The sequence below is a fragment of the Lithobates pipiens genome, unplaced genomic scaffold (assembly GCF_037356315.1).
Source record: "Lithobates pipiens isolate NorthernLeopardFrog02 unplaced genomic scaffold, aLitPip1_a1.2 Scaffold_8, whole genome shotgun sequence".
In the NCBI taxonomy this organism is placed as follows: Eukaryota; Metazoa; Chordata; class Amphibia; order Anura; family Ranidae; genus Lithobates; species Lithobates pipiens.
Window position 1 is genome coordinate 632,929,024 of NW_027507903.1, and position 24,593 is coordinate 632,953,616.

The window sequence follows — 24,593 nt, forward strand, 5'->3', positions numbered from 1 at the left end:
CCCACCATTCTCAGAACTAGTTTGGGTCTTTTATATCTGCCTAGAGTTCCATTTTAACCACCTCCAGTCCCGACCAATTCTAAAATTTCTTTCATGCATGTAAAAAACGTTTTTTTTTTTGATATGCTAGTAAAACACTTAGAACTTCCAAACATTATATATTGTATAAGCAGAGACCATTGAGAATAAAATGGCTGTTGCAATTTTTTATTTTGCACAATATTAGAGCAGTGATTTATCAAGCGCAGATTTTCAGGGATAAATACACTTCAATGAATTTTAGTATATATTACTATATTTGGACTTATTGCACTCATCACTGTGTTTTAGTTGGACTTTTTTGCACTTGTTTACATATAGATTTTTTCACCTACTGGGTAGCATGACATTTATGTGTGTGCTGTCCTTCAGTAGGTCCCTACATTATTGAATTAATAGGGTTCAAGTGAGATTTATATTTGTCATATTTTAGATATTTCAGCGCTACATTTTTTGTCACATGTTGTTATTTGGACTTGGTTTGTTTGTATGTTAGCTGCTGGTTTGTGTTACTTCACATTTTTGTGTTATTTTACATTTTTATTATTTTGGTAAGGAGCTCTGTGTTTTCCCTTTTTTGTTTTACTTTCACATATTGGCATACAGGTACGTCCAATCTTTAATGCCGCCCTGCTGGTTGGGACCCCCGTGAGTCTGGTTGCGGGGCCCGCGGACTCAATCGGCGTGGGCATACCCGCGATCATCTCACGGGGAGGCTGAACGGACAGATGCCGTTGTAAACAGCATCTCCCCGTTCTGCCTAGCAACTAGTGACGCTGATCTCTGCTCCATGTGGTTGGAGCAGAGATCAGTGTTCACTAAATGAAAGCCCAGCCCCTCACAGTTAGTAACACACCCCTAGGAACACTTAACCCCTACACTGCCACCCCCTGGTTAATCCATTCACTGCCAGTGTCATTTACACAGGAATCACTGCATTTATATAGCACTGATTGCTGTATAAATGACAATGGTCCCAAAAATGTGTCAAAAATGTCCGATGTGTCTGCCATAATGTCGCAGTCACAATAAAAATTGCTGATCGCCGCCATTACTAGTAAAAAAAAAATGATTAATAAAAATGCCATAAAACTATCCCCTATTTTGTAAACGCTATAACCTTTGCGCAAACCAATCAATAATGGCTGATTGCGATTTTTTTACCAAAAATATGTAGAAGAATACGTATCGGCCTAAACTGAGGGAAAAAAATGTTTTTTAGATATATTTTTGGGGGATGTTTATTATAACAAAAAGTAAAAAATAATCAGTTTTTTTCAAAATTGTCGCTCTATTTTTGTTTATAGCGCAAAAAATAAAAACCACAGGGGTGATCAAATACCACCAAAAGAAAGCTCTGTTTGTGGGAAAAAAAGGACATCGATTTTGTTTGGGAGCCACGTCGCACGACCGTGCAATTGTCAGTTAAAGCGACAGTGCCGAATCGCAAAAAGTGGTCTGGTCTTAAGCCAGCAAAATGGTCCGGGGCTGAAGTGGTTAAAATTGTGCACGCCCGTGGAATGGCAACGAACTTTGGTACATTCAATTATCAATAGGCAACGCTTTACAAGCCTTTACAGGTTACCAGTTTAGAGCCACACAGGAAGTCTGGTGATAACTGGATCACCGTTCCTATTCTAAGGCCGCGTACACACGGGCGGATTGTCTGCCCAACTAAGTTCGTCAGACAATCCGACAGACAGTCCGTTCAAAATTTGAATAAACGGACTTGACCACACACGATGAGCAGACAGTCCGCTGAAAGCGTGCGCGATGACATGTACAGCACGTACGACGGGACTAGAAAAACGACGTCCTATACACTGCAATGCAACCTTCGGCCGTGTAAATCCTTTCTGAGCATGCGCCATACTTAGTCCATCCAACTTGCCTACACACGAGCGGACTGTCCGCTGAAACCAAGTTTGGACGGACAAAACCAAGTTTGACCGGACAAAATTACGGAAATTACGGAAGACTTTATTCGTCAGACAGTCCGCTGAAAAAGTCAGCTGAAGCCCACACACGAGCGGATTGTCCGCTGAAACACAGTTCAGCGGACTAAGTTGGACAGACAATCCGCCCGTGTGTACGCGGCCTAAGATATATAGGTACATCTAAAGGATAAGAAGCAGTTAAAGAGCTCCAATCTAGAAGCCATTCTAGGGGATCAGCAGCTAAACAAAATATTAACTGGGTCATGGCTTCTGCTGCAGCCTTGGCTCAGATACCACTGCTCCTATGTGAGGACATATACATATGTCCTAAGGACGGAAAGCAGTTAAAGAGCTTCAATTTTGGAAGTCATTCTAAGGAATCGGCAGCTGAACAAAATGATAACCAGATCATGGCTGTAGTTGCAGCCATGACCCAAATATGAGCACTGCCATCCAAAGACATAGAGGTATGTCCTAAGCACAGGAAGCAGTTAAAGAGCTCCATTCTAGAAGTCATTCCTAGGGGTTCACCAGCTGAACAAAATGATATGGATCATAGCTGGAGCTGCATTCATGACCCAGATATCACCACTCCTATTCAAGGACATACAGGTACGTCCTAAGGACAGGAAGCAGTTACAGAGCGATACTCTGTTCATGAATACAATCATATTTCAATTGATGAGTGGTGAAAAGAAAGATGTGATCAATTCCTTACAATCGTAACTTACAATCATTTAAAACATAAATCAAATCCATTTCCCCCGTGTGTGATATTTTGATTGAATGGGCTGTCAACTTTAGATTAATTATTCCTATCAGATCAATCAGAAAAGAAGTCAATCATTTATCAAAGCATGTATGGTCATCATTAGAGGTAAGGGGGCCCAATAACATTTACATTTTTTGTTGTTCTACAGAAAGGAAGTCCTAAGACAATAATCATCAGTCTCTCCTTGAGTTCAGGTTCAGGAAACTACTTACACTGAGAGGATGAAGGACCCAACTTTGAGGGCAGCAAGGTACACATTTTGCACAGAGAAGACAGATGGTTCATAAAGACCATGAAGGATGTCAAACTGAGAACCTTAACCAGAGGTGAGGGCCTTCAACACATCTACGTATACGTATATGTGAACATGTTTTCTCTAGCAGTTTTATGTTTTCAAGCTATACAAGTTTAGAACCCAACTAGACTAGGTTGCTAAAGGCTCAAGTAAATTTAGTTTTTTTTTTTTTTTTTTTTTAGCTCCTCTGTAAACATTGGACCAGGGTGTGATTATTTTTGGCTGCTCTGGGTCTCACTGGCTGTAGGCACAACTACTTCTCCCTGTCTTCTAGTATGTTCTAGAATGTAGTGGCTTGGAAGTAGAGATGGGCCAAATGACCCCCTGTTCAGTTCTTGCTAGAACTTTTGAACTCTTGCTGGGGGGAGCATGACTAAAAAATCCTTGGAAAACAGCGCTGTCCAAAAAATTGCTAGATTATTCAAAAAAAGCCTAAGCCAGTGAGGCAAGCTCTAAAAATAATAATATGAATACTGACAATAAACTAAATATAAGTTTTTGCTGCAACACAATGTGAGATACCCACAATATACACAAACCAAAAAATATAAAGCTGCGCTAAAACTTATAAAGTGCAAAAATGATATTGTGATATGTTGAATCCTAATATCAGATACTAAACAGTGTATATGACCAAAAAATGTGCAAAAAAATACTCAAAATTAAAACACATAAAAAGTCCAAGGGTCTTTCACGGTCTCCTCAGATTAGCAAGCTGGTTCTTGCTAATTTCCAATTTTTCACTCCAGATCTAACCCACACATCAGCGCAAGTGGGGTATTCTTACTCTTTTTGTTTTGTTCATTACCATCCGATTCACCCCCTACCTTTCCCTCCCTTGCCTCCCCCTTCCCTTACCCTAGAAGTATACCTTATAAGTTATACCTTCTTACTCTCTCTGCTCTCGAGGGTGACCACTCATAGGCCCCTGGCCTGAAGGCCGCTCGGCTCGCTCTCTTCCCTTCCCTTTTGTCCTTACTCCAGGGTACCACCTGACTTAAGCTCAGACGTAGCCACATTTCTTTTCTTCCCTCACTAATCAATACCATGTCAAAACCCCATAGTCGGCCCAACAACGGGCTTATAACTTTAGTATCCCTAAATGTTAGAGGTCCCAACATACCAGAGAAACGATCTCAAGTCTTACTTGAATTACATAGATACAAAGCTGATATTGCTTTCCTCCAGGAGACGCATTTTAAGACGGGTTCCGCTCCGAAATTCTCAAACCCCCGATTCCCTACCTCTTTGCATGCCACTAATAAATATGCCAAGACCAAGGGAGTCTCCATTTTAACTGCAAAACATTGCCCATTTCAAATACAGAATACTTGTGTAGATGAAGATGCTCGCTACCTTTTTGTTAAAGGCACGCTCTACGGCAAACCTATCACCCTAGCCAATATCTATGCACCTAACCATGGCCAGGTCCCGTTTTTTAATGCGGCTCTTAGGGAACTTATCACATTTCAAGAGAGTATGCTAATTCTTGGAGGGGACTTTAATGTCCCCCTAAATCCTTCTCTTGACACTTCAAATGGTACATCCTCCATACCATATAGAGCACTTAGGTCAATCAAGGACCGATTACACGATCTAGTGTTACATGACTCCTGGAGATTGTTAAATCCCAATGTTAAGGACTATACGTACTATTCAACCCCATGTAATAAGTATTCTAGATTGGACCATATCTTCATTTCACAAGATGATCTTCCATCCCTACATTCCGCTTCCATTCTCCCCATGTATTTATCTGATCACAACCCAGTATCTCTGACCATAGACATCGCACAGGCCCCCACCAGATCCTCTATTTGGAGACTTGACCCGTCTTTACTCACGGATGAAATTGTTACGGCCACCATATCTAACCGCTTAACTTTATTTTTTCAAGAAAACGCTTCTCCAGACATGTCCCCCTTGATGCTTTGGGAAGCCCATAAGTGCACGATACGAGGAGATCTGATTGCTATCTCGGCCAGACGGAAAAAGGAAAGGAAGGCACTCATTTCGAAATTGTCCCAACACATACAGCTCATGGAAAGAGCTCACAAACACTCTCAGGCTTTAGCGACACTACCAACTTTACTCCAAGAGCTCTTAGAGGTCCTAAATAGACAAATACGTCGTAACTATTCACTCGCGCAAAAAACCTTTTATGAGTACGGAAATAAGGCTGGAAAACTTCTGGCAAGAGCCCTCAAACGGAAGAAAGCCGCTATGACCATACATTCGATCACTGATCCCCAAGGATGGAAATTGACGGCTAGTGACAACATAGCGCAACAATTTGTGACGTATTACTCCCAGTTATATAACCTACATTCCGCTGATCCTCCCACAAGTGACGGTTCCCGACTTCAGATGATCAACGACTTTCTTTCCACTTACAGCCCCAACCCTTTGTCGGAATTAGATGCAGCCGACTTGGAAAGACCCTTGTCACCCTCAGAACTGGATATGGTACTTAAACAACTGAAACCTGGGAAAAGCCCGGGCCCAGATGGGTTAACGTCGGGATACTATAAGACGTTCATTGATCCTCTCAAGCCGCACTTTCTGTCCGCCTTTAATTCCTTAGCATTTGGCGATAACCCTCCTAGAGACCTGTTAACTGCTCACATAGCCGTGATCTCTAAACCTAATAAGGACGCATCACTTGTGATGAATTATAGACCAATTTCCCTCCTAAATGTTGATCTCAAGATCTTCGCAAAGATATTAGCCAACCGTCTCTTGCCTCTCCTGCCCAACCTGGTTTCTTTAGACCAGGTTGGTTTTGTACCGGGCAGAGAGGCAAGAGACAATACGCTCAAAGCTATCAACATTCACCACTGGTTATCGTCCTCCCGTCAACAAGGTTTCTTCCTTTCCCTTGATGCGGAGAAGGCGTTTGACAGGGTGGCCTGGGACTATATGACAGCAGTTCTCAAGCGGATAGGACTACGGGAACGCATGCTTCATTTTATCTTGGCTCTGTACTCGTCCCCAACAGCTAGAGTCCGAGTTAATGGCCACCTGTCGGACGCCTTCTCCGTATCAAATGGAACTCGCCAGGGGTGCCCCCTCTCCCCCTTGATTTTTGTGTTAACCCTGGAACCATTGCTTAATCGGCTACGGGCTAACCCAGACATCAAGGGAGTTACAATTTCTGATTCTATCTACAAGTTAGCCGCTTTTGCGGACGACATTCTCCTATTTTTGACAGATCCTCATATATCCCTCCCTAATGTACTTGCGGATTTCGCTACTTTCAACACCCTATCTAATCTTCAAATTAATTTATCCAAATCAGAAGCCCTAAATGTATCTTTAGACCCTGAGACGCTCACATTATGCAAAGCCAACTCCCCCTTTAGATGGGTTAAAGACGCCATCACTTATTTAGGAATCAAGCTCCCAACTCACCTATCTAACCTATACGCGTTTAATTATATCCCTCTCATTCGCAACATTCAAAACGATCTTAAAGACTGGTCATCCGGTATGTTTTCGTGGTTTGGAAGGGCTGCTGTCCTTAAAATGAATATCCTCCCACGCCTGCTATATATTTTTCAAACTATCCCCATCAAGGTACCCCAGACTTTTTTTTCCTCATATAGAACGGCCATACGTCGATTCATATGGGGCTCTCAACGTCCCAGACTTAGTCTTGATAGGCTGGCCCTACCCAAAAAGCAGGCGGTATAGGCTTACCAGACGTGAATAAGTACCACTGGGCGTGCCAGTTGACTCGTATTATTGATTGGAATGTCCATATTCACTCGAAAGCTTGGATTAATATAGAACAAAAATTTACTAGACTGCCGATAAGTTCATTGCCGTGGTTGGCCTCAAAACACATACCTAGTTTGTGTATACAACATCCACTAATCGGTTGCACCCTTCAAATGTTCCAGAAGGCCTGTAAGGGGCACTATATTTCCTCGTTAAATGGTCCCCTAACCCCAGTTAGACAGAATCCAGAATTCCCTGCGGGCATGTCAACCTCCTTTTTGTCGGAATTCTGGCCCCATGACGACATGCAGGCAAGACACTTCTTTTCTGCGGGGTCGTTTTTGGACCGGGCTGATATCCCCTCACGGAATGTTGATCGCGCTTGCCCAATGTGGACTTATTTCCAATTACGACACTTCTTAACTGATCCCCATAAGCGCAGTGACTTCTCTAGACAACCCACCTTGTTTGAAAATTTGTGCTTGCAAACGGAACAACAAAGACACTTAATTTCCAATATTTACCCGATGCTGTTTTCGACCCATGATCCTAAATCTAATGTGGCCGTTCGAAGCTGGGAAAGAGATCTTGCCCTTAATCTTTCCCCAGACGAGTGGGAAAATATATACACGCTGATTCATAAAGGTTCTATTAATGTGTTAGCCCAAAAGAATGGCTTTAAGATCTTTTCAAAATGGTATAAAACTCCGACCAAATTGAACAAGATCTCCCCGACTATCTCCCCCAAATGCTGGCGTTGCTCGCAGGATACAGGCTCCATGCTACACATATGGTGGTCCTGCCCTAAACTCCAACCCTTTTGGCAAACTGTACACCGACTGACTTCCAAGATCACGACTTACCATTTAGATTACACTCCAGGGCAAATGTTATTACATCACTCCTCGATCCCCTTTAATCATTATCACCGTTCATTAGCTCTCCACCTAATCAATGTGGCCAAGATGTGTATTCCCACATTTTGGAACTCCACGAAAGTGCCATCAATTGCGGATTGGTTCAACCGCATTTCTAGAATTGCGGAAATGGAAGATCTCATCCACCAAGCTAAAGACACAGCGTCTAAATTCATGAAGATATGGTCCTGCTGGAACCACTTTAAGTTATCTGATGAATATAAACTTTTACTTTCACAATGAGAGAATGCATCCCCAGCGTTCGAAAGCTTAGGGTAAATGCGGCATACCCCCCCTACCACCCTCAGGCTGGCTCTGAGGGCAGCTGTCATCCTTTAGAAGTGGTAACATATCTGACATGTGCGTGTGTAAGTAGGGCAATTACTTTCTAGTCTGGGTACCCCCCTTGCATGCGTCACTCTTGGATCTCTCCATGTCCCTTCTCTTCCAGTTCCCCTCCATCTTCCCTGTTTTGTTGTTTGTTTGTTTTTTTTCCCTTGTTTTTCTGGCGTTTAGATATATGTGTATTCTCGGGTAGCATTCACAGGGGGGTCGCTAGGGGTCCGTGACCGCACCCCCACACCTCTCCCGGCATGGTAATACGGCATAATTGCTACCAATTAAATCCCCAAGATCCTGGGCATTAAAGTTTACAGTCACCTTAAAGCTTGACACATGAAAACCCATTGTTGAGTTTGTTACGCATGCCTTAGCACGTACTTTTCCTGTTTTGTTCTATCAACACGCATTGCTCAAATTTTCCTTGTGTCGGTTCTTGACCTAGAGGAGCTTTTAGGTATACGGGGCAGTTTGTTCATGACCCTCGTCTCCTCTAAAGGTATTTGCCTTAACTTGTAGACATGTGTTTTGTTTTATTCATTGTTCCTTGGTTATTAATCGACTTTGACATCACTGTGCTGTACTGCTCTGATGTGCTGAATTGTAAGTTTTCTGCAACTTTTACAATAAAACTTTTCTTGGAAAAAATAAAAAAATAAAGGAAATGCACATTGACTGTCCAGAGGACGAGACACGTCAATGTACTCTAAATTAATGTAAAAAAAAAAAGTCCAAGGGGAAGAGAAACGCAAAGAAATAAATTCAGTCCATTGAAGTGACTCTTTAAAACACCCTTCAGATGTATAGCAGGTGCGCCCAGAGAGAGAGTTTTATCCACCACCAAATTCAGTAAGGCTTACTAGCTGACAAGATCTCTTTTTAGGGAGATCATACAAGCTTGAAAACAAAACGATCGCTCCTGGTCTCTCCAATAGGTTCTGCTGGCGTCTCCAACTCTTATGACTCCTTGTTAGAGCGTCTGTCAGTAGCGGTGTCCCCCCGGGGCCTCGTGTCACTCGGTAGAGCTCCTCAACGGCCTCCAGGCAATATTACACTGTAAATGGCTGCTGTGGGAAGGAATCTTTTATAGAGGGGGTGGGTCTATGACCAATGAGCCATGATTGGGCACATTCATCATTACTTTTTCCAATAATGGCTCTGACAGCATTATTTGCCCTGATTAGGCAAATCCTACATTGCTTCAGTCAATCAGAGCTTCCAATGCACTGTGCGGTGCACAGTGCATTGTGGGCCACTTGGTGGGCCAAACAAACGGTCAAAAGCCCCGACAATTCAGATGTTCGGCAAATGTTCAGCCCAAATTCATGTTCAGGCCGAACTGTTCACCCAACACTAGTTGCAAGAGGCAGATCCTTGCCTGAATATTTATAAGGTCTCAGCCAATCCCTGGTGGGAGAGTGCCCAGAAGGTGGCCGAGGATGTCATAAATAGTTTGGGTCTGGATCAGCAGGGTTATTGTCCAGGAGGAGAAAATCCCAGCATAAAGGCCTGCTGCCCTTCTAGACAGGTTAGCTGAAGTTTGCAGAAGTTCATTGAGGTCCCAGATCAGTGGGAGATGGGGAGCCTATTGTCACAGGTTCATCGAGTCCCAGCTCAGTGGGAGCTGCGGGGCTATTGTCAGGAGTTCATCAAGGCCTTAGCTCAGTGGGAGCTGGGAGGCCTTTTGTCAAAGTCTCAGTGACTGTTTCTGGAAGCATTCGGAGCCAAGTCAAAGGGGGTTTACTGAGGATCTGGCATGGAGATTCACTGGAGAATTATGTGGCTGATATTAGATGGGAAAAAAGAAGGCAAAGTGGGACTTTGGATGAGATGGATGACTTTGTGGAGGCAGATTGAAAAAATAAAAATGTTATTAATAAAGAACATTATATGAAATATAGCAATAAAAACCACATATATAATAGATATACTGATTCATATTTGCTCCACCCACACATAACATACAAGTGTGGCATAGATAAGAAATTACAATGATTAATATATTGCATTGGGTAAATTCATACATATCAGTGATGGCGGAAACTTGGCACTCCAGATGTTTTAGAACTACATTTCCCATGATGCTCAACTACACTGCAGAGTGCAGGAGCATCATGGGAAATGTAGTTCCAAAACATCAGGGGTGCCAAGGTTCGCCATCACTGATATATATACATGTATCATATAAACAGCACTAGCAGCAAGAGTATAAGTATATAAGATAGAACCATAATTGATGAATCCATAAATGTCAAAATTGGTAATCTGCTGCAGAACAGGGTCAATATATCCATTAAGACATAGTTCAGCTTCGCGTATGCCCGACACTCTTCAGGGGCGGATGCTCAATTATGTCTACAGAGTGTAAACAGATCATAACATTAGTCTAGTTATATTGGTAATGAGAAGGAGGGGCGAATTAGCCTCTCCTTAATACTCACAAAGGGTCCAATGCGGTAAAATGCTGCGACCATGGAATCAAGGTCCCAGAATAGTCTTCCCCGGGAGCTGAGGTAATTGCAGCCGTGTGCAGCAGGGCACATACAACAAGCCCTCCCGATGACCCAGGGCACAAATTGCTGGAACGTGAGTGCAAAAATCATGATAACCGGTGAAGGTGACCCATAGGGATCTGAAGAAGGTGTACATGAAACCATGTGTGAATGAATGAAGGTGACTTGATCAAAAACTTTTTCATATTGAAGAAATATATATTAAAAATGTGTACACGGGGTGATCATGACTAGAGTGGCGTGAGAAGGATACAAAGATAATAAATACTGAGGCAAAAAATAAATAAAATTAATTGTAACCACGAGTGAAAAAAAACAATACTAAACAAGAAAAAACAGGGATGACCCGTCAATACATGTGTGTGGACTTGTTGGATAACTCTCTTGTTGGGACCAAACTTGAGAGTGAAGTGGCGTGCTGAACTGCAAAGTGGTGTCTGAAGTGTGTAACAGCACAATTGTGTCAGGGGAGGCTGTTTATAAGGGCCCCGCGCACGTGCATGCAGGCTTATACCAGCATCACGCTGGCATGACGTGGGCTTGGGAGGGGCTTCGGCGGAGGCGGCAAATATCGCTCTCTGCAGCAGCCTGTATTCCCTGCCACAGCAGCCAAGATGGAAATCACATGCGCTGCGTGTTGGCGTTAATTGTGACATCACACACAAGGCAGGATGCGTGGCGCTGATGCTCTGTAAGCATCTGCCCACTCCCCCATGCAGCTCCCCGCCCTAATGGGCGGGGAGGAGAGGGGGAGGAGGAGACACGCAGAAAGCATTGCAGCTCCCAGGTACGGACCAAAAAGGGGAACCCCAAATCACCATGGCCACAGAATACCCCCTATAAAATTGGCGCAATGGTGCTGTAAAATTACGAGGGTACAATGTTAGTGTACCCTAAGTATGCAGAAACCCAGGTATGGTGACATTGCCACCCAGGATCTGCGCGCCTCTCACTTGGGCGGCAGGGGAGCACTGCCTGCCCAGTCATCACATCTCCACCCCTCCATCTCCATCCCTATTGTGTATCACCCCTCCTTCTCATTACCAATATAACTAGACTAATGTTATGATCTGTTTACACTCTGTAGACATAATTGAGCATCCGCCCCTGAAGAGTGTCTCTACACGAAACGCGTTGGTCATATGAGATGCTGATCTGTGTCTTAATGGACATATTGACCCTGTTCTGCAGCAGATTACCAATTTTGACATTTATGGATTCATCAATAACGGTTCTATCTTATATACTTATACTCTTGCTGCTAGTGCTGTTTATATGATACATGTATATATATGAATTTACCCAATGCAATATATTAATCATTGTAATTTCTTATCCATGCCACACTTGTATGTTATGTGTGGGTGGAGCAAATATGAATCAGTATATCTATTATATATGTGGTTTTTATTGCTATATTTCATATAATGTTCTTTATTAACCCCCCTGGCGGTGTTCCTGAGTCTGGCTCAGGGTGGAATTTTTATACCAAATGCGGTAACCCCGAGCCAGACTCGGGACCGCATTGCTGGATCCAGGATGAGCTTACTTATCTTCTCCCTTGGATCCAGCGATGTCCCCGTGCTTACGAGCGGCTTGTCCTCCGCTCAATTCATCACGGAGCCAATCTCCGTTCCCTGCTAGCGTTGCGACGCACGGGGACGGAGATCGGCGCTAAATTCAAAAAGTGAAACGCACAGTATACATACAGTATAATGTAACCTTACAGATTACATTGCTGTATGTAATTATTTCACCTCCCCTTTGTCCCTAGTGGTCTGCCCAGTGCCCTGCATGCAGTTTTATATTATAAAAACTGTTCTTTATGCCTGGTAACTGGAGATTGTCCATAGCAACCAAAACTGTCCCTTTACATCAAAAATGATTTTAGACCAGCTAGAAAACAGCGATAATAAATTGTAATCACTTGTAGAATTGAGCGATAGCGATTTGTGGGGAGATCCGTCATCAAATATTGAAAAGTAATGACAGTGACAATTCTGCAACTGAGCACATTTCAATGTTTTTGATTTGATTACATTATTGAATAATTTTTATTATTGTTATATTATTATTCGGTACAATTATTTATAATTATTTATTATATTATAATTTATGATTTCATTTTTCAAACTTTATCATACCCGGAATGTCTGCTAGACTCTGGTTTGGACAGAGTTATTGCTAAGAATTACAGGGCTACAATATAAAACGCCAAATTTGCATGCAAAATAATTGTACCGCTTTTAAGCACCTAAAATCCGAAATAATCGTACCGCCAGGGAGGTTAATAAAATTTGTATTTTTTCAATATGCCTCCACAAAGTCATCCATCTCATCCAAAGTCCCACTTTTCCTTCTTTTTTCCATATATAACAGGGATGGAGGCACACCGTACATGTGCCTCTATTAAAGTCCCAAAATTTCCCCCGCCATTTTGATATTAGATGGGAGGCCTCAAAGTATCCAGAGGCACTGTGGGTAGAGGCCTGGGAGTAGGATCATAGTGACTGTTTGCTTTTTAACCTCTTGTGTGAGTGCATCAGTGTTGCTGAATTGGGACTTGTGCACTAAATTTAGGAGTACCCCACAGCTTCCCTACACCCCAACGAAGTTCAACGAGCAATAAAATACAAAAATACATCCCTTGCCTGGTCATTAAGTATTGAGACTGTCTGAGCTGTGTGCCTGGCTTCCTGGACACCTGAACGGGAAGAGAACCTGGTGAAAATCAACAGGCCCTCCCTGGGGTCTTATAACTAGCCTTTGAAATGTAGCGCTATCCCTGGAGCTGCTGGAAATTAGCCCAGGTTCTTTTCCCAGTAGATTGCCCCTCAGCCAGGCACATGTTCACAGTCACTGTTTTCCTCAATAACCACTCTAGGGATGTTGTTTGTGTTGTTTTAATTTTTGGAGCAACTAGGATAAACTAAATTTCCCTAACACAACAATGACAGCCACACTGGTTACAGTGAGATAAAATATATATATATATATATATATATATATATATATATATATGTATATATATATATATATATATGTATATATATATATATATATATATATATATATATATATATATATATATATATATATATATATATATATATATATATATGTATATATATATATATATATATATATATGCCACACTGCCTTGTCAAGGCCCCTCTGTAAAGTGTGGTCCTATGATGTAAGTAGCTCCTGGCCATACTGAGGAATCAGTGCTGTGGCGGACCAGAGGGATGGTATAATGGGGTTTAAAACCCACCATTCGTATACACAGGGGCAGACAATGTTGGTCTGCATTGGGCACTGGGAAAGGGCGAAAATTCTCAGTCCCTGGGTAGCCCCGCTAACTAACTAAACAATATAGCTAGAAATGGGTTTGTTCTTTGTAACTATGAGATGCTTTGTATACCATTACAGGGGCAGAACAAGATGGAGGAAGTAAACAAGACACAAATGATCAAATTTGAGTTGTCTGGTCTTACTCAAGATAAAGAACTTGCCCCGTTCCTCTTCACATTCTTCTTCCTTGTTTACCTGATCACAATAGTGGGAAATATTGGGATGATAGCTCTTATCTATGCCTCTCCTAGGCTCCACACTCCAATGTATTATTTTCTGACTTTCCTGTCTCTGGTGGATCTTTTTTACTCATCAATTACAACACCTAAAATGCTGGCTGACCTTCTGTCTTTCAAGAGGTCAATCTACTTTCTTGGCTGTGTCCTTCAAATATATTTTTACTCAGCTCTGGCAAGTACTGAAGTCCTACTTCTTTCATGCATGTCATACGACCGATATTTGGCGATCTGCCGACCACTCAACTATGTCTCAACAATGACCAGAGGTAAATGTTTTTGCATGGCCTTTTTTTCATTTTCCATAGGTTTCTTTCAGTCGTCAGTTCAGACCAGCTGTGTGTTCAGTCTACAATACTGCAAGTCTAACATCATTGACCATTTCTACTGTGAGATCCCCCCACTGCTCAAACTGTCCTGCTCTGACACTCTTCACTGTGACCTATTAACTATTGTGCTTGTATCTGTTTTTGGTGTTTGTTCATTGATGATCATCTTGATCTCCTACACGCTCATTCTTCATTCTATTGTAAGAATGAAATCGTCATTGAGCAGGAGGAAAGCTTTTAGCACCTGTTCATCCCATCTGACATGTTCCACCATCTTTTACATGGCAGTTTTCTTCACTTACCTGCATCCATCTTCCGGTGTCCTCAACACACAGGACAAGGTGGCCTCTGTATTTTATTCCATAATGACTCCAATGCTAAATCCACTTATCTACAGCCTGAGGAACCAAGAGGTCAAAAGGGTCTTTAGAGGAGCAATAGAAAAATGTTGCTGATGTTCCCCTGCTAATCCAATAACCTCTTGGGTGTTAGCAGCCCAAGCCCCCAAGGAGGTCCACCACCCCTCACCCCACCATTGGGTTTTTACCCACTGGAAATGATCCATTCCTCACTCCCTACAGAGTCAACTAGCAACTGCCAGTAGAAGAGCAAATCAGTCCAGTGTGATCGCCAATGCATACCAGACTTTGGCTTAGATGTAGGTTTAAATCAGTTGGTGGGCTTAAAGAGTTTATTCAAAAACTTTGGCTTTATTATTGATATAATGGCAGAAGAAGGTTTTCCAGAGGTATCACATTTTAAAAAGAACTTCATTTCATCAGTGTTTGTTTTTAAGATAAACAGAAAAATAGATTTGTTTTATAGGAATATCTAATCACTGTGGAGCTGCTTCAAAACATTTATTTGTAAGCATAATTAGTAGAAGTATACAGTGGGTACAAAAAAGAATCACCCCCTTTAAAATAATTTTGTTGCTTTTGCAGCCTGAAATGAAGACAGGTTTTGTTTTATCCAGCTGTATTTACTCTGCGCCACTTATAACATCCAAGTGAAAGATATAACACCAACAAGTCAGAAAAAAAGAATTCAAAAACAGAATCACTGAGTTGGAAAAAGGATCACTCCCTCCTAAAAATGACTTGTAAACTCAATCAGGTGTAGCCAATCACTAGGGTTGTCCCGATACCGATACTAGTATCGGTATTGAGACCGATACCAAGCATTTGTGTGAGTACTCCCGATGCCTAATCCGATACCTGGAACCGGAAGTCGGCGAGCGGAGATTGGTCTGGCAGTGGTGGAACTACGGGTTAGCTGGCCAGGGCAAGAATGCAGGAAGCCGCCATGAACTTAAGTAAAAAGATCGACTTTGAGGGCAATATTGTCACAGAGACCTTAGCTGAAGTCCTACCCCACCAATTTGGGGCTCCTACAACCTATGGTTCTGGAGATACAGAGCTCCTTGCACAGCCTGGCAGAAGCTACATACAGAGCGGCCAGTTTAAATACCAGCTGGCACACTCTGTTTGCAGCAGACTGAGAGGATGAGCTCACAGAGCCTCTCCTCACTTCTTGTCTGAGGCACTGAGCTCAATGGACAGCTTGGAGCCTTGGTCCAATGGTAAAGTACCATTAGCCCCAGCTGTCCAATAAAAAATTCTAAAGTGGAGGCACGCCTCTCACCGCAGTGTCATAGAAGAGAGGGGTGTGTCCAAAAACAAATGCTCCCTTCAAGCCCAGCCCTCTTAACTACAAGGAAAAACATATGTTTATGTGTATAAGATTTACCCACAATCCCATGTTTTTCTCGCACGGTTGAGAGGGAGAATGAGAATCTGCTGCTGCTGAAAGGGTACAAGCTAAATCATATATTATTATGCTATATGTTATAAGATAATAATTTATTATTTATCTATTTACTGTGAAATTACTGGTTGGAAGTTGTAACTTCAAACTTCAGTAATTTGTCCGTTAAGCCACCTGCTTGAGTACAGTTTTTGAAAATATAGTCGATTACCGTAAGAAAATATATAAAAATTATTTGGATATTACTTACTTATGGTAATTAACCCCTTGCCACGCAGGCCAATTCTGACACTTCTCTCCTACATGTAAAAATCATCATTTTTTTGCTACAAAATTACTCAGAACTCCCAAACATTATATATATTGTTTTAGCAGATATATAGGGAATAAAATGGTGGTCATTGCTGAAAGGTGGTCCTATTTCAGCCCCTCTTTCCTGTGCTCAAGCTGGACTTGATGGTCAATGGAAAAACTCTCTGACCGGTCGGGTAGTCAAGACACCATACACAAGGTATGTACGATCAAGAATACAAAGGTTTATTCCGGCTTCACAGAATAATATGCAATAAACAAAAAGGGGTCGTATAGGGGGAAGGCCCCATGAACAACCAATCACATTCAAGCATTATGTTATACAATTAATATTAACATAAAAGATATTCATAGTATTTCTGCCTAGAGACAGATTCAACGTCACAATGTTTGACCTTATCAACTTGGCTTGAGACCAATGTTCTCAACACACAATATATGTTCCTAACGTCCAGCAACTAATTGTCAACTCTAACCGAAGATGCATCCTTCTTCGCACTTTGTCTTAGCACTTCTGGTAAACTTAGCACAAGTTAGCATGAGATGAAAACATTTTCTAAAACATTATAGATCTAAAGAGTAACTCTACATTTCCTTACAATATCTAAAGAGTAACTCTACATTTCCTTACAATATCTAAAGAGTAACTCTACATTTCCTTACAATTGCAACTTTTTATGTTACACGGTATTTACGCAGCAATTTTTCATACATATTTTATTTGGAAAGAAACTGTTTCATGAATTAAAAAAAAACACTAGAGTTAGCCCGATTTTTTTGTATATTAGGAAAGATGACGTTTCGCCGAGTAAATAGATACCTGGAATGGAATGGCGCCAAACTTCAGTACTTAAAAATCTCCATAGGCGAAGCTTTACATTTTTGTACAGGTTACATGTTTAGAGTTACAAAGGAGGTCTAGTACTAGAATTATTTCGCTCTAACATTTGTGGCATATGTAACCTGTGTGTATCTGGCTCTGATACTAGCCAGTACCTCACCAGCCACTGACTTCACCGCATGTCCCTGATTTTAATACCCAGCACACCAGAGCAACAGAGAGTGAGTTTTCCTGATCACCAGAGGACTGGACAGAACAGTGCAGGGAGCCAGAGAGTGCCAATTTGTTACTGTGGGTGTCTGCACCAAGAGAGAGTCTTGTGAGAGCTGGAGTGCTGAGAAATGAGCCATGATGGTTTCTTGTTGCTGGAGACTGAAGCAGTACAGACCTGTGTGTGTCTGTGCCTACCAGAGACAGAGTGGCTGAGGACCAGAGAGCTGGAGTTGAGCCTAGAGGCCTTGATCAATGGGACTGAGTTACTGGGGCTGGGTTCCTAGGGACAGCAGACTGCCAAGCACTCAGGGCAAGGTTTACATGTGCCAAGATTGGTGAGCGGATTCAACTGTGTTGTTCTACTGCTAGGGAACCAATACAACTTGAGCCTGCTTTTTTGCCCAATAGTCTAAAAGTAGTTCACTGGCATTGCATGCAGTCTTAAATAGATGGTACCACGTGCGCGACCATAAAGATCAGGCCCCACCATTCGAAGCAAGTCAGACGCCATATTCTAAGCAATTGCTTTGATATACCAGGAAGTATAATAACTCTCATAAATACATGTTTGTGCAAATAAATTTCAATAAAAACTTGCAAAAACCTTAAGCCAGTGTCCATGTGATTTTTCAGAAATTCATGAATCACCTCATCCAAAAACTAATAAATAAATAATGAACAAATATATAAAGTGCACAAATCACATATCAGTCTGAATTTTCATCCAAATTTTCTCTTCCTACCAAATAAACGTGCAAACAGATCCGACTTGCATCAACAGTGTGCATCGTCACCTTTAGCTCCAACTGCTTACATCTGTATTTGAACTACACAAAGGTATGGTCAATATGCACTTTGCCCTTTAACCTGGCTGGCATTCACTCCAGGAAACCACCAAATTAATCCATCACTATTCTGTAATCCTCCGTTCCAAAATCCACTCCAGCTCCAGCACCAGCATCAGCACAAGCAGCACCAGCAGCACCAGCAGCACCAGCACCAGTCATTTAGAAATAATAAAATGGCCTCTCAAAGTGTAGTATTGCAACCAAACTAACCTTTTATTAAAGGAGTTGTAAAGTCAGAAGGTTTTTTTTCTCTTAATGCATTCTATGCATTAAGAGAAAAAGCCTTCTGTGTGCAGAAGCTCCCCTTGGCCCCCCTATTACTTATTGGAGCCCCCAATGATTGACTGAGGCACATCAGCGGGAGCCAATGTCTCAATTAAAGTCAGTTAGCCAAACAGAAGAGAGAGGGGCGGGGCCGAACCGTAGCTACGTGTCTAAAACTCAACAGGAGGGAGGGGCCAGAAGTAGCAAAGAGGGTCCTGAGAAGAGGAGGATCTGGGCTGCTCTGGGCAAATCGACTACAATAGAGCAGGTAAGTATGACATGCTTGTTATTCTTATTGAAAGAAAAGGAGACTTTATAATCATTTTAACCAGTTCCCGACCAGCGCACGCCGATGTACGTCAGCAGAATGGCACGGGCAGGCATATTGGCGTACAGGTACGTCCAATCTTTAATGCCGCCCTGCCGGTGGCGCATTCGCGTGCTGGTCGGGACTCCCCTGAGTCCGGTCGCGGGTCCCGCGGACTCGATCGCCGCAGGCATACCCGCAATCGTCTCACGGGGTGGCTGAATGAGGAAATGCCGTTGTAAACAGCATTTTCCCGGTCCATCTAGCAACTAGTGACACTGATCTCTGCTCCATGTGATTGGAGCAGAGATCAGTGTTCACTAAATGAAAGCCCAGCCCCCAACAGTTAGTAACACACCCCTAGGAACACTTAACCCCTATACTGCCACCCACTGGTTAACTCCTTCACTGCCAGTGTCATTTACACAGGAATCACTGCAGTTATATAAATGACAATGGTCCCAAAAATGTGTCAAAAATGACCGATGTGTCCGCCACAATGTCGCAGTCACAATAAAAATCGCTGATCGCCGCCATTACTAGTAAAAAAAAAATATTAATAAAAATGCCATAAAACTATCCCCTATTTTGTAAACTCTATAACTTTTGCGCAAACCAATCAATATTCGCTTATTGCGATTTTTTTTACCAAAAATATGTAGAAGAATACGTATCGGCCTAAACTGAGGAAAAAAATGATTTTTTTTATATATTTTTGGGGGATATTTATTATAACAAAAAGTAAAAAAGAATGCGTTTTTTTCAAAATTGTCGCTCTATTTTTGTTTACAGTGCAAAAAAATAAAAACCGCAGGGGTGATCAAATACCACCAAAAGAAAGCTCTATTTGTGGGAAAAAAAGGACGTCAATTTTGTTTGGGAGCCACGTCGCGCGACCGGGCAATTGTCAGTTACAGCGACACAGTGCCGAATCGCAAAAAGTGGTCTAGTCTTTGACCAGAAAAATGGTCCGGGGCTGAAGTGGTTAAACTAAATTAAAAGCACTCACAAAATAAGTGCACGTATACATAACCAGATGTATCAGAAGGGATGAAGTAGTTTATAGAGTCGTGGCAGTGAACAGAGAAACCATCCTACCAAGCAGCTCCTGCGTGGTTGGCACTACAGTGCCGCCTTGCAAGGTATCCACTTCCAATGTTCAGGAAGCATGATTGCTGTTTACCATTTCCTAGTCACCCATACTGCATGCCTAGATAGGGATCTGGTTGGAATTTTCAGGGGAACCCTACACAGTTTTTTCCCTTTTTTTATACTATCACTTTTAAAGGACTACTTTGTGCTTGTGGGCAGATGTAGTTTGGAGCTCCTGCAGAGGTGGCGCTTACAGCACCACCATGCAGGGAGAGAGGAGGACTGGAGGAACTCAGTTTACTTCAGTTAATGAGTTTTACTTCCATTTGTGATTGAACGGGAAGCTGTCCCTGTTCATTCATTCTGTTCAGCTGACACTGCAAACATGGAGATTGAAGGCTGCGCCCTCAATCTCCTTTCTCTGTCCCAAAGGCGAGATGACAGGGGTCTGTTTAGACCCCTAAAATCATACCAAAGCCCCCACCCCTCCAATAGGGCTCCTAGAAAATACAAAAAAATAAAATTGTAAAAAAATAATTAAAGTGGTAAAAAATAATTTAAAAAATGTAATAAATAAACTACTGACACCAGTGGAGGAACTACCAGGCTCACAAAGGTCGCACTTGCACCGAGGCCCTGGCTTTCTGCCACCGAGCTCCAAGGGAAGGGCCCCCCCCAGACTAGGGGCCGTTCAGTTTAAAATGCCTGGGCCCATTTTGTGTCCCAGTCCAGGCCTGGTAAGGTCAATTAGTTGGAGTTAGGCTTCTCAGCTACTGGAGGAGCCAGTTGGAGTGCTGGGATCAGGTGACAGTATCATGTTTTTACTTGAGCCCTGCAGACACTGACCATTGTAGGGAAAGAAGGGTATCACTGGACAATCTCTTTTCATTATTCCTGGTACTTACCGGTGGTAAGAGCCCTAGTTTGAGAAGTCCAAAAGGTAGGTGTGTGTGTAGGGTCTACGTAGTAAAAAGCAATATCAAATATGGCCCCACAAGGGGATATACTTGGAACCCAGTGCAAAAGGACCAAGACCAGTATACAACCCTCAGAGGTAAAAGGATAAAGGGGCATTAGTAGTAAATCTCAAGGCAATGTCATGAAAATAAAGTCCATATAATATAATTAATCCAATACACTGTTACAGTGTCTCTCCTTTAAGCAAGTTCTGGAGTCCCATAAATATTCAAGCTGCCTACTCTGTTCTTCCTTCCACTATAATCCTCTAGAACAGTGGTCACCAACCCTGTCCTCAGGGCCCACTAACAGGCCAGGTTTTATGTATTACCTTGGGGGAGATGCAGACTAGAATACTGCAACCACTGAGCAGCAAATGATATCACTTGTGATGTATTTCAGTTATCTTGCAAACCTGGCCTGTTAGTGAGCCCTGAGGACAGGGTTGATGACCAACTGAGCAGCAGCCTATAAAACACTAACCAATCAACCTCTGCTCCACTAATTACAGAGGAAGTAGATAAATTCTCCTAGTGGTCTACACTACACCAGGAGGGTGCTACAGTAGGTGACCGCGATATTGTGTCAATCTCGCTGCTTTTATCGGCGAGATTGACACCCTGCAAGCCCCGTCGCAGGAGCCAGCGCCGACCCGGGTCACATCGGGAAAGGAAAAATGTTTCTTTTCCTTTCCCGGTAAGCGGCAAGCATCGCTGGCCGGGTTCACACTGGTGCGGGGATCCGAATTGGATTCTTGTCAATACCAGGCACTGTATTTGGTATGAATCCTAAGGGAGAACTCCACGCCAAATTTAAAAAAAAAACGGCATGAGTTCCCCCTTCAAAGGCATACCAGGCCCTTAGGTCCAGTAGGGATTTTAAGGGGAATCCCCTACGCCGAAAAAAACGGCGTGGGGTCCCCTCCCAAAATCCATACCAGACCCCTATCCGAGCGCGCAGCCCAGCCGGTCAGGAAAGGGGGTGGGGACGAGCGAGCGCCCCCAATCCTGAGCCGTACCAGGCCGCGTGCCCTCAACATGGGGGGTCGGTGCTTTGGGGAAGGGGGGGGCACCCTGCGGCCCCCCATCCCAAAGCACCTTGTTCCCATGTTGATGAGGACAAGGGCCTCTTCCCAACAACCCTGGCCGTTGGTTGTCGGGGTCTGCGGGCGGGGGGCTTATCGGAATCCGGAAGCCCCCTTTAATAAGGGGGCCCCCGGATTCCGGCCCCCCACCCTATGTGAATGAGTATGGGGTATGTACCTCTACCCATTCACCTGTGAAAAAAAATGTAAAAAAAAACACAACACACAAGGTTTAAAAATAATTTATTGCACTGCTCGGGGGGTCTTCTTCCGTCTTGGGGGGTCTTCTCGCCAGACTCCTCCGCTATATTCTGCTCTTTTACTAGCTCTTTTACTAGCGGAGCAGCCCAGCTTTCTTCTTCGCCACCGCCGCCCGGGGGTCTTCTTCCGACTTCGGGGGTCTTGTCCCCCTCTTTGGTTCTTCTTGCCGGGCCTCCGCTTTCTTCCTTTAGCTCTTTTACTAGCAGAGGCCCGGTCTTCCATCACCCCTTCTTCCGACTTCGGGGGTCTTGTCCCCCTCTTCGGTTCTTCTTGCCGGGCCACCGCTTCTTCTTCCAGCTCTTTTACTAGCGGTGGCCCGGTCTTCTGCTGCCGCCGCCGCCTTCGCCTTCCGTTCTTCTGCTTCTTTTTCTTCTTCTTCTTCCTCCTTGAGATGTTGACTCGACGCTCTCTCCGGCCGCAATGCCAGGGACGTGGTGTGCGGCGACTTATATAGGGACACGGGGCGGGGTCACCGGTTGATGTCACATGGTGACCCCGCCCCTTATGATGTCACAGTCCTGGAGGATGCTGTGTGTACCCCATACTCATTCACATAGGGTGGGGGGCCGGGATGCGGGGGCCCCCTTATTAAAGGGGGCTCCCGGATTGCGATAAGCCCCCCGTCCGCAGACCCCGACAACCAACGGCCAGGGTTGTTGGGAAGAGGCCCTTGTCCTCATCAACATGGGGACAAGATGCTTTGGGGTGGGGGGGCCACAGGGCGCCCCCTTCCCCCAAAGCACCCACCCCCCCATGTTGAGGGCACGCGGCCTGGTACGGCTCAGGAGGGGGGGGGGGGGGGGGGGCGCTTGCTCGTCCCCGCCCCCTTTCCTGACCGGCCGGGCTGCGTGCTCGGATAGGGGTCTGGTATGGATTTTGGGGGGGACCCGCAAACCGTTTTTTTCGGCATAGGGGATTCCCCTTAAAAATGCAGACTTCATTAGTGAGGCGACATTATCACCTCTCACTCGCTACTATAGGAAAATGACATTTTCCTATTGCAGCCAGCGCGAGAACCAGCGCAATGGGATCGCGCTGGTTAAAGAAGCCTGTCACCGGGAACCAGCGTGACAGTATCGCGCTGGAAACACAATATCGGCGGCACCAACTGTACATAAGTCAACATTTTAACACTTTCCACAACTAGAAGGTATCTTTGGAGTGGAGTGTGACTGTGGTAGGATATTAGAGTGTAAGCTCCTCTGGTGCAAACTGATGTGATTGCTTCAGCGTTCTGTGTACAAAGTATGTCAAAGCTACAGTATATAAATGTATAATAAAAAAATAGCGTGTAAGCTCCTCTAGAGCAGATATTGATTGGATTGTTTGCTGTCAAACTCTATTAGCAGAAAGAAATTACCAGGAATAATTCCCTGGCTGATTTGGTTCTAAATATAAATGATATTTTAGTCCCTGGGGTGCCCAGGAATACTCTCCAGGATCTTTGGCTTTATTATAAAAGTGGTGTTGCTTTACAGACATAGACCAACTATGCTTCCAGCAGGTAAGAGAAAAATATTACTTTACAAGACACAATTGTCTGATTTTTTTTTTTTATTTCTAATATTACAGCTGCAGACTGATCCCTACCATGATTTTTCTGTATTAATAAAATAAGTCAGGAACAAAAAATTAGCAATGATGCATTTAGTGATATGTTTATTTTATTTTTATTTTACTTACAGATGTTTTCTCTTAAGACATTTGATTCTAGAACTAAAGTGTTATCCCAGGCAGCAAACTTTCTGCCTGGCTGGTAGGCTTTTAGGAAGGACCCCTTTTATTGTTTGTATTGCTGGATTGGGCTAAAAAATATTTTATCCATGAAATTCAACTCTCTTTTCAATTTTAAGCAATATATTTAATTCCTAAAACATATGTAATAATGTAAATCCCATCTACGAATACATTAGGTGTGCCTCCAAGAGAAGAAAAAACCCAACAGTGTATAGAAGACGGTCAGAGAGAGAGAAGGTAAAGAAGGTAAATGTGATTATTGATCTTATGGTAGGCATATCAGGATACAATATCTTAATTCTTATGGGTGCTGTAATTGTACCCTATGTTCTAGAATAGCCATGTCAAATTCAAGTCCAAGAATGGGTTACAGATGTATTCTTACCTTTATCTGCAGGCCACGCTTTTATATAAATGATAATTAGTAACATTTTAATTATGCATTTTTACTATTATTTT

General features: G+C 43.2%; 1 protein-coding gene across 1 annotated transcript; it reads left to right on the forward strand.

Moving 5' to 3' along the window:
• The first annotated feature begins 13,959 nt into the window (after positions 1-13,959).
• Positions 13,960-15,562, forward strand: LOC143964107 (olfactory receptor 5F1-like). Its single transcript, XM_077473811.1, has one exon. The coding sequence runs from the start codon at positions 13,977-13,979 to the stop codon at positions 14,904-14,906; it is 930 nt and encodes a 309-aa protein (XP_077329937.1). The 5' UTR covers positions 13,960-13,976; the 3' UTR covers positions 14,907-15,562.
• Positions 15,563-24,593: the final 9,031 nt, after the last annotated feature.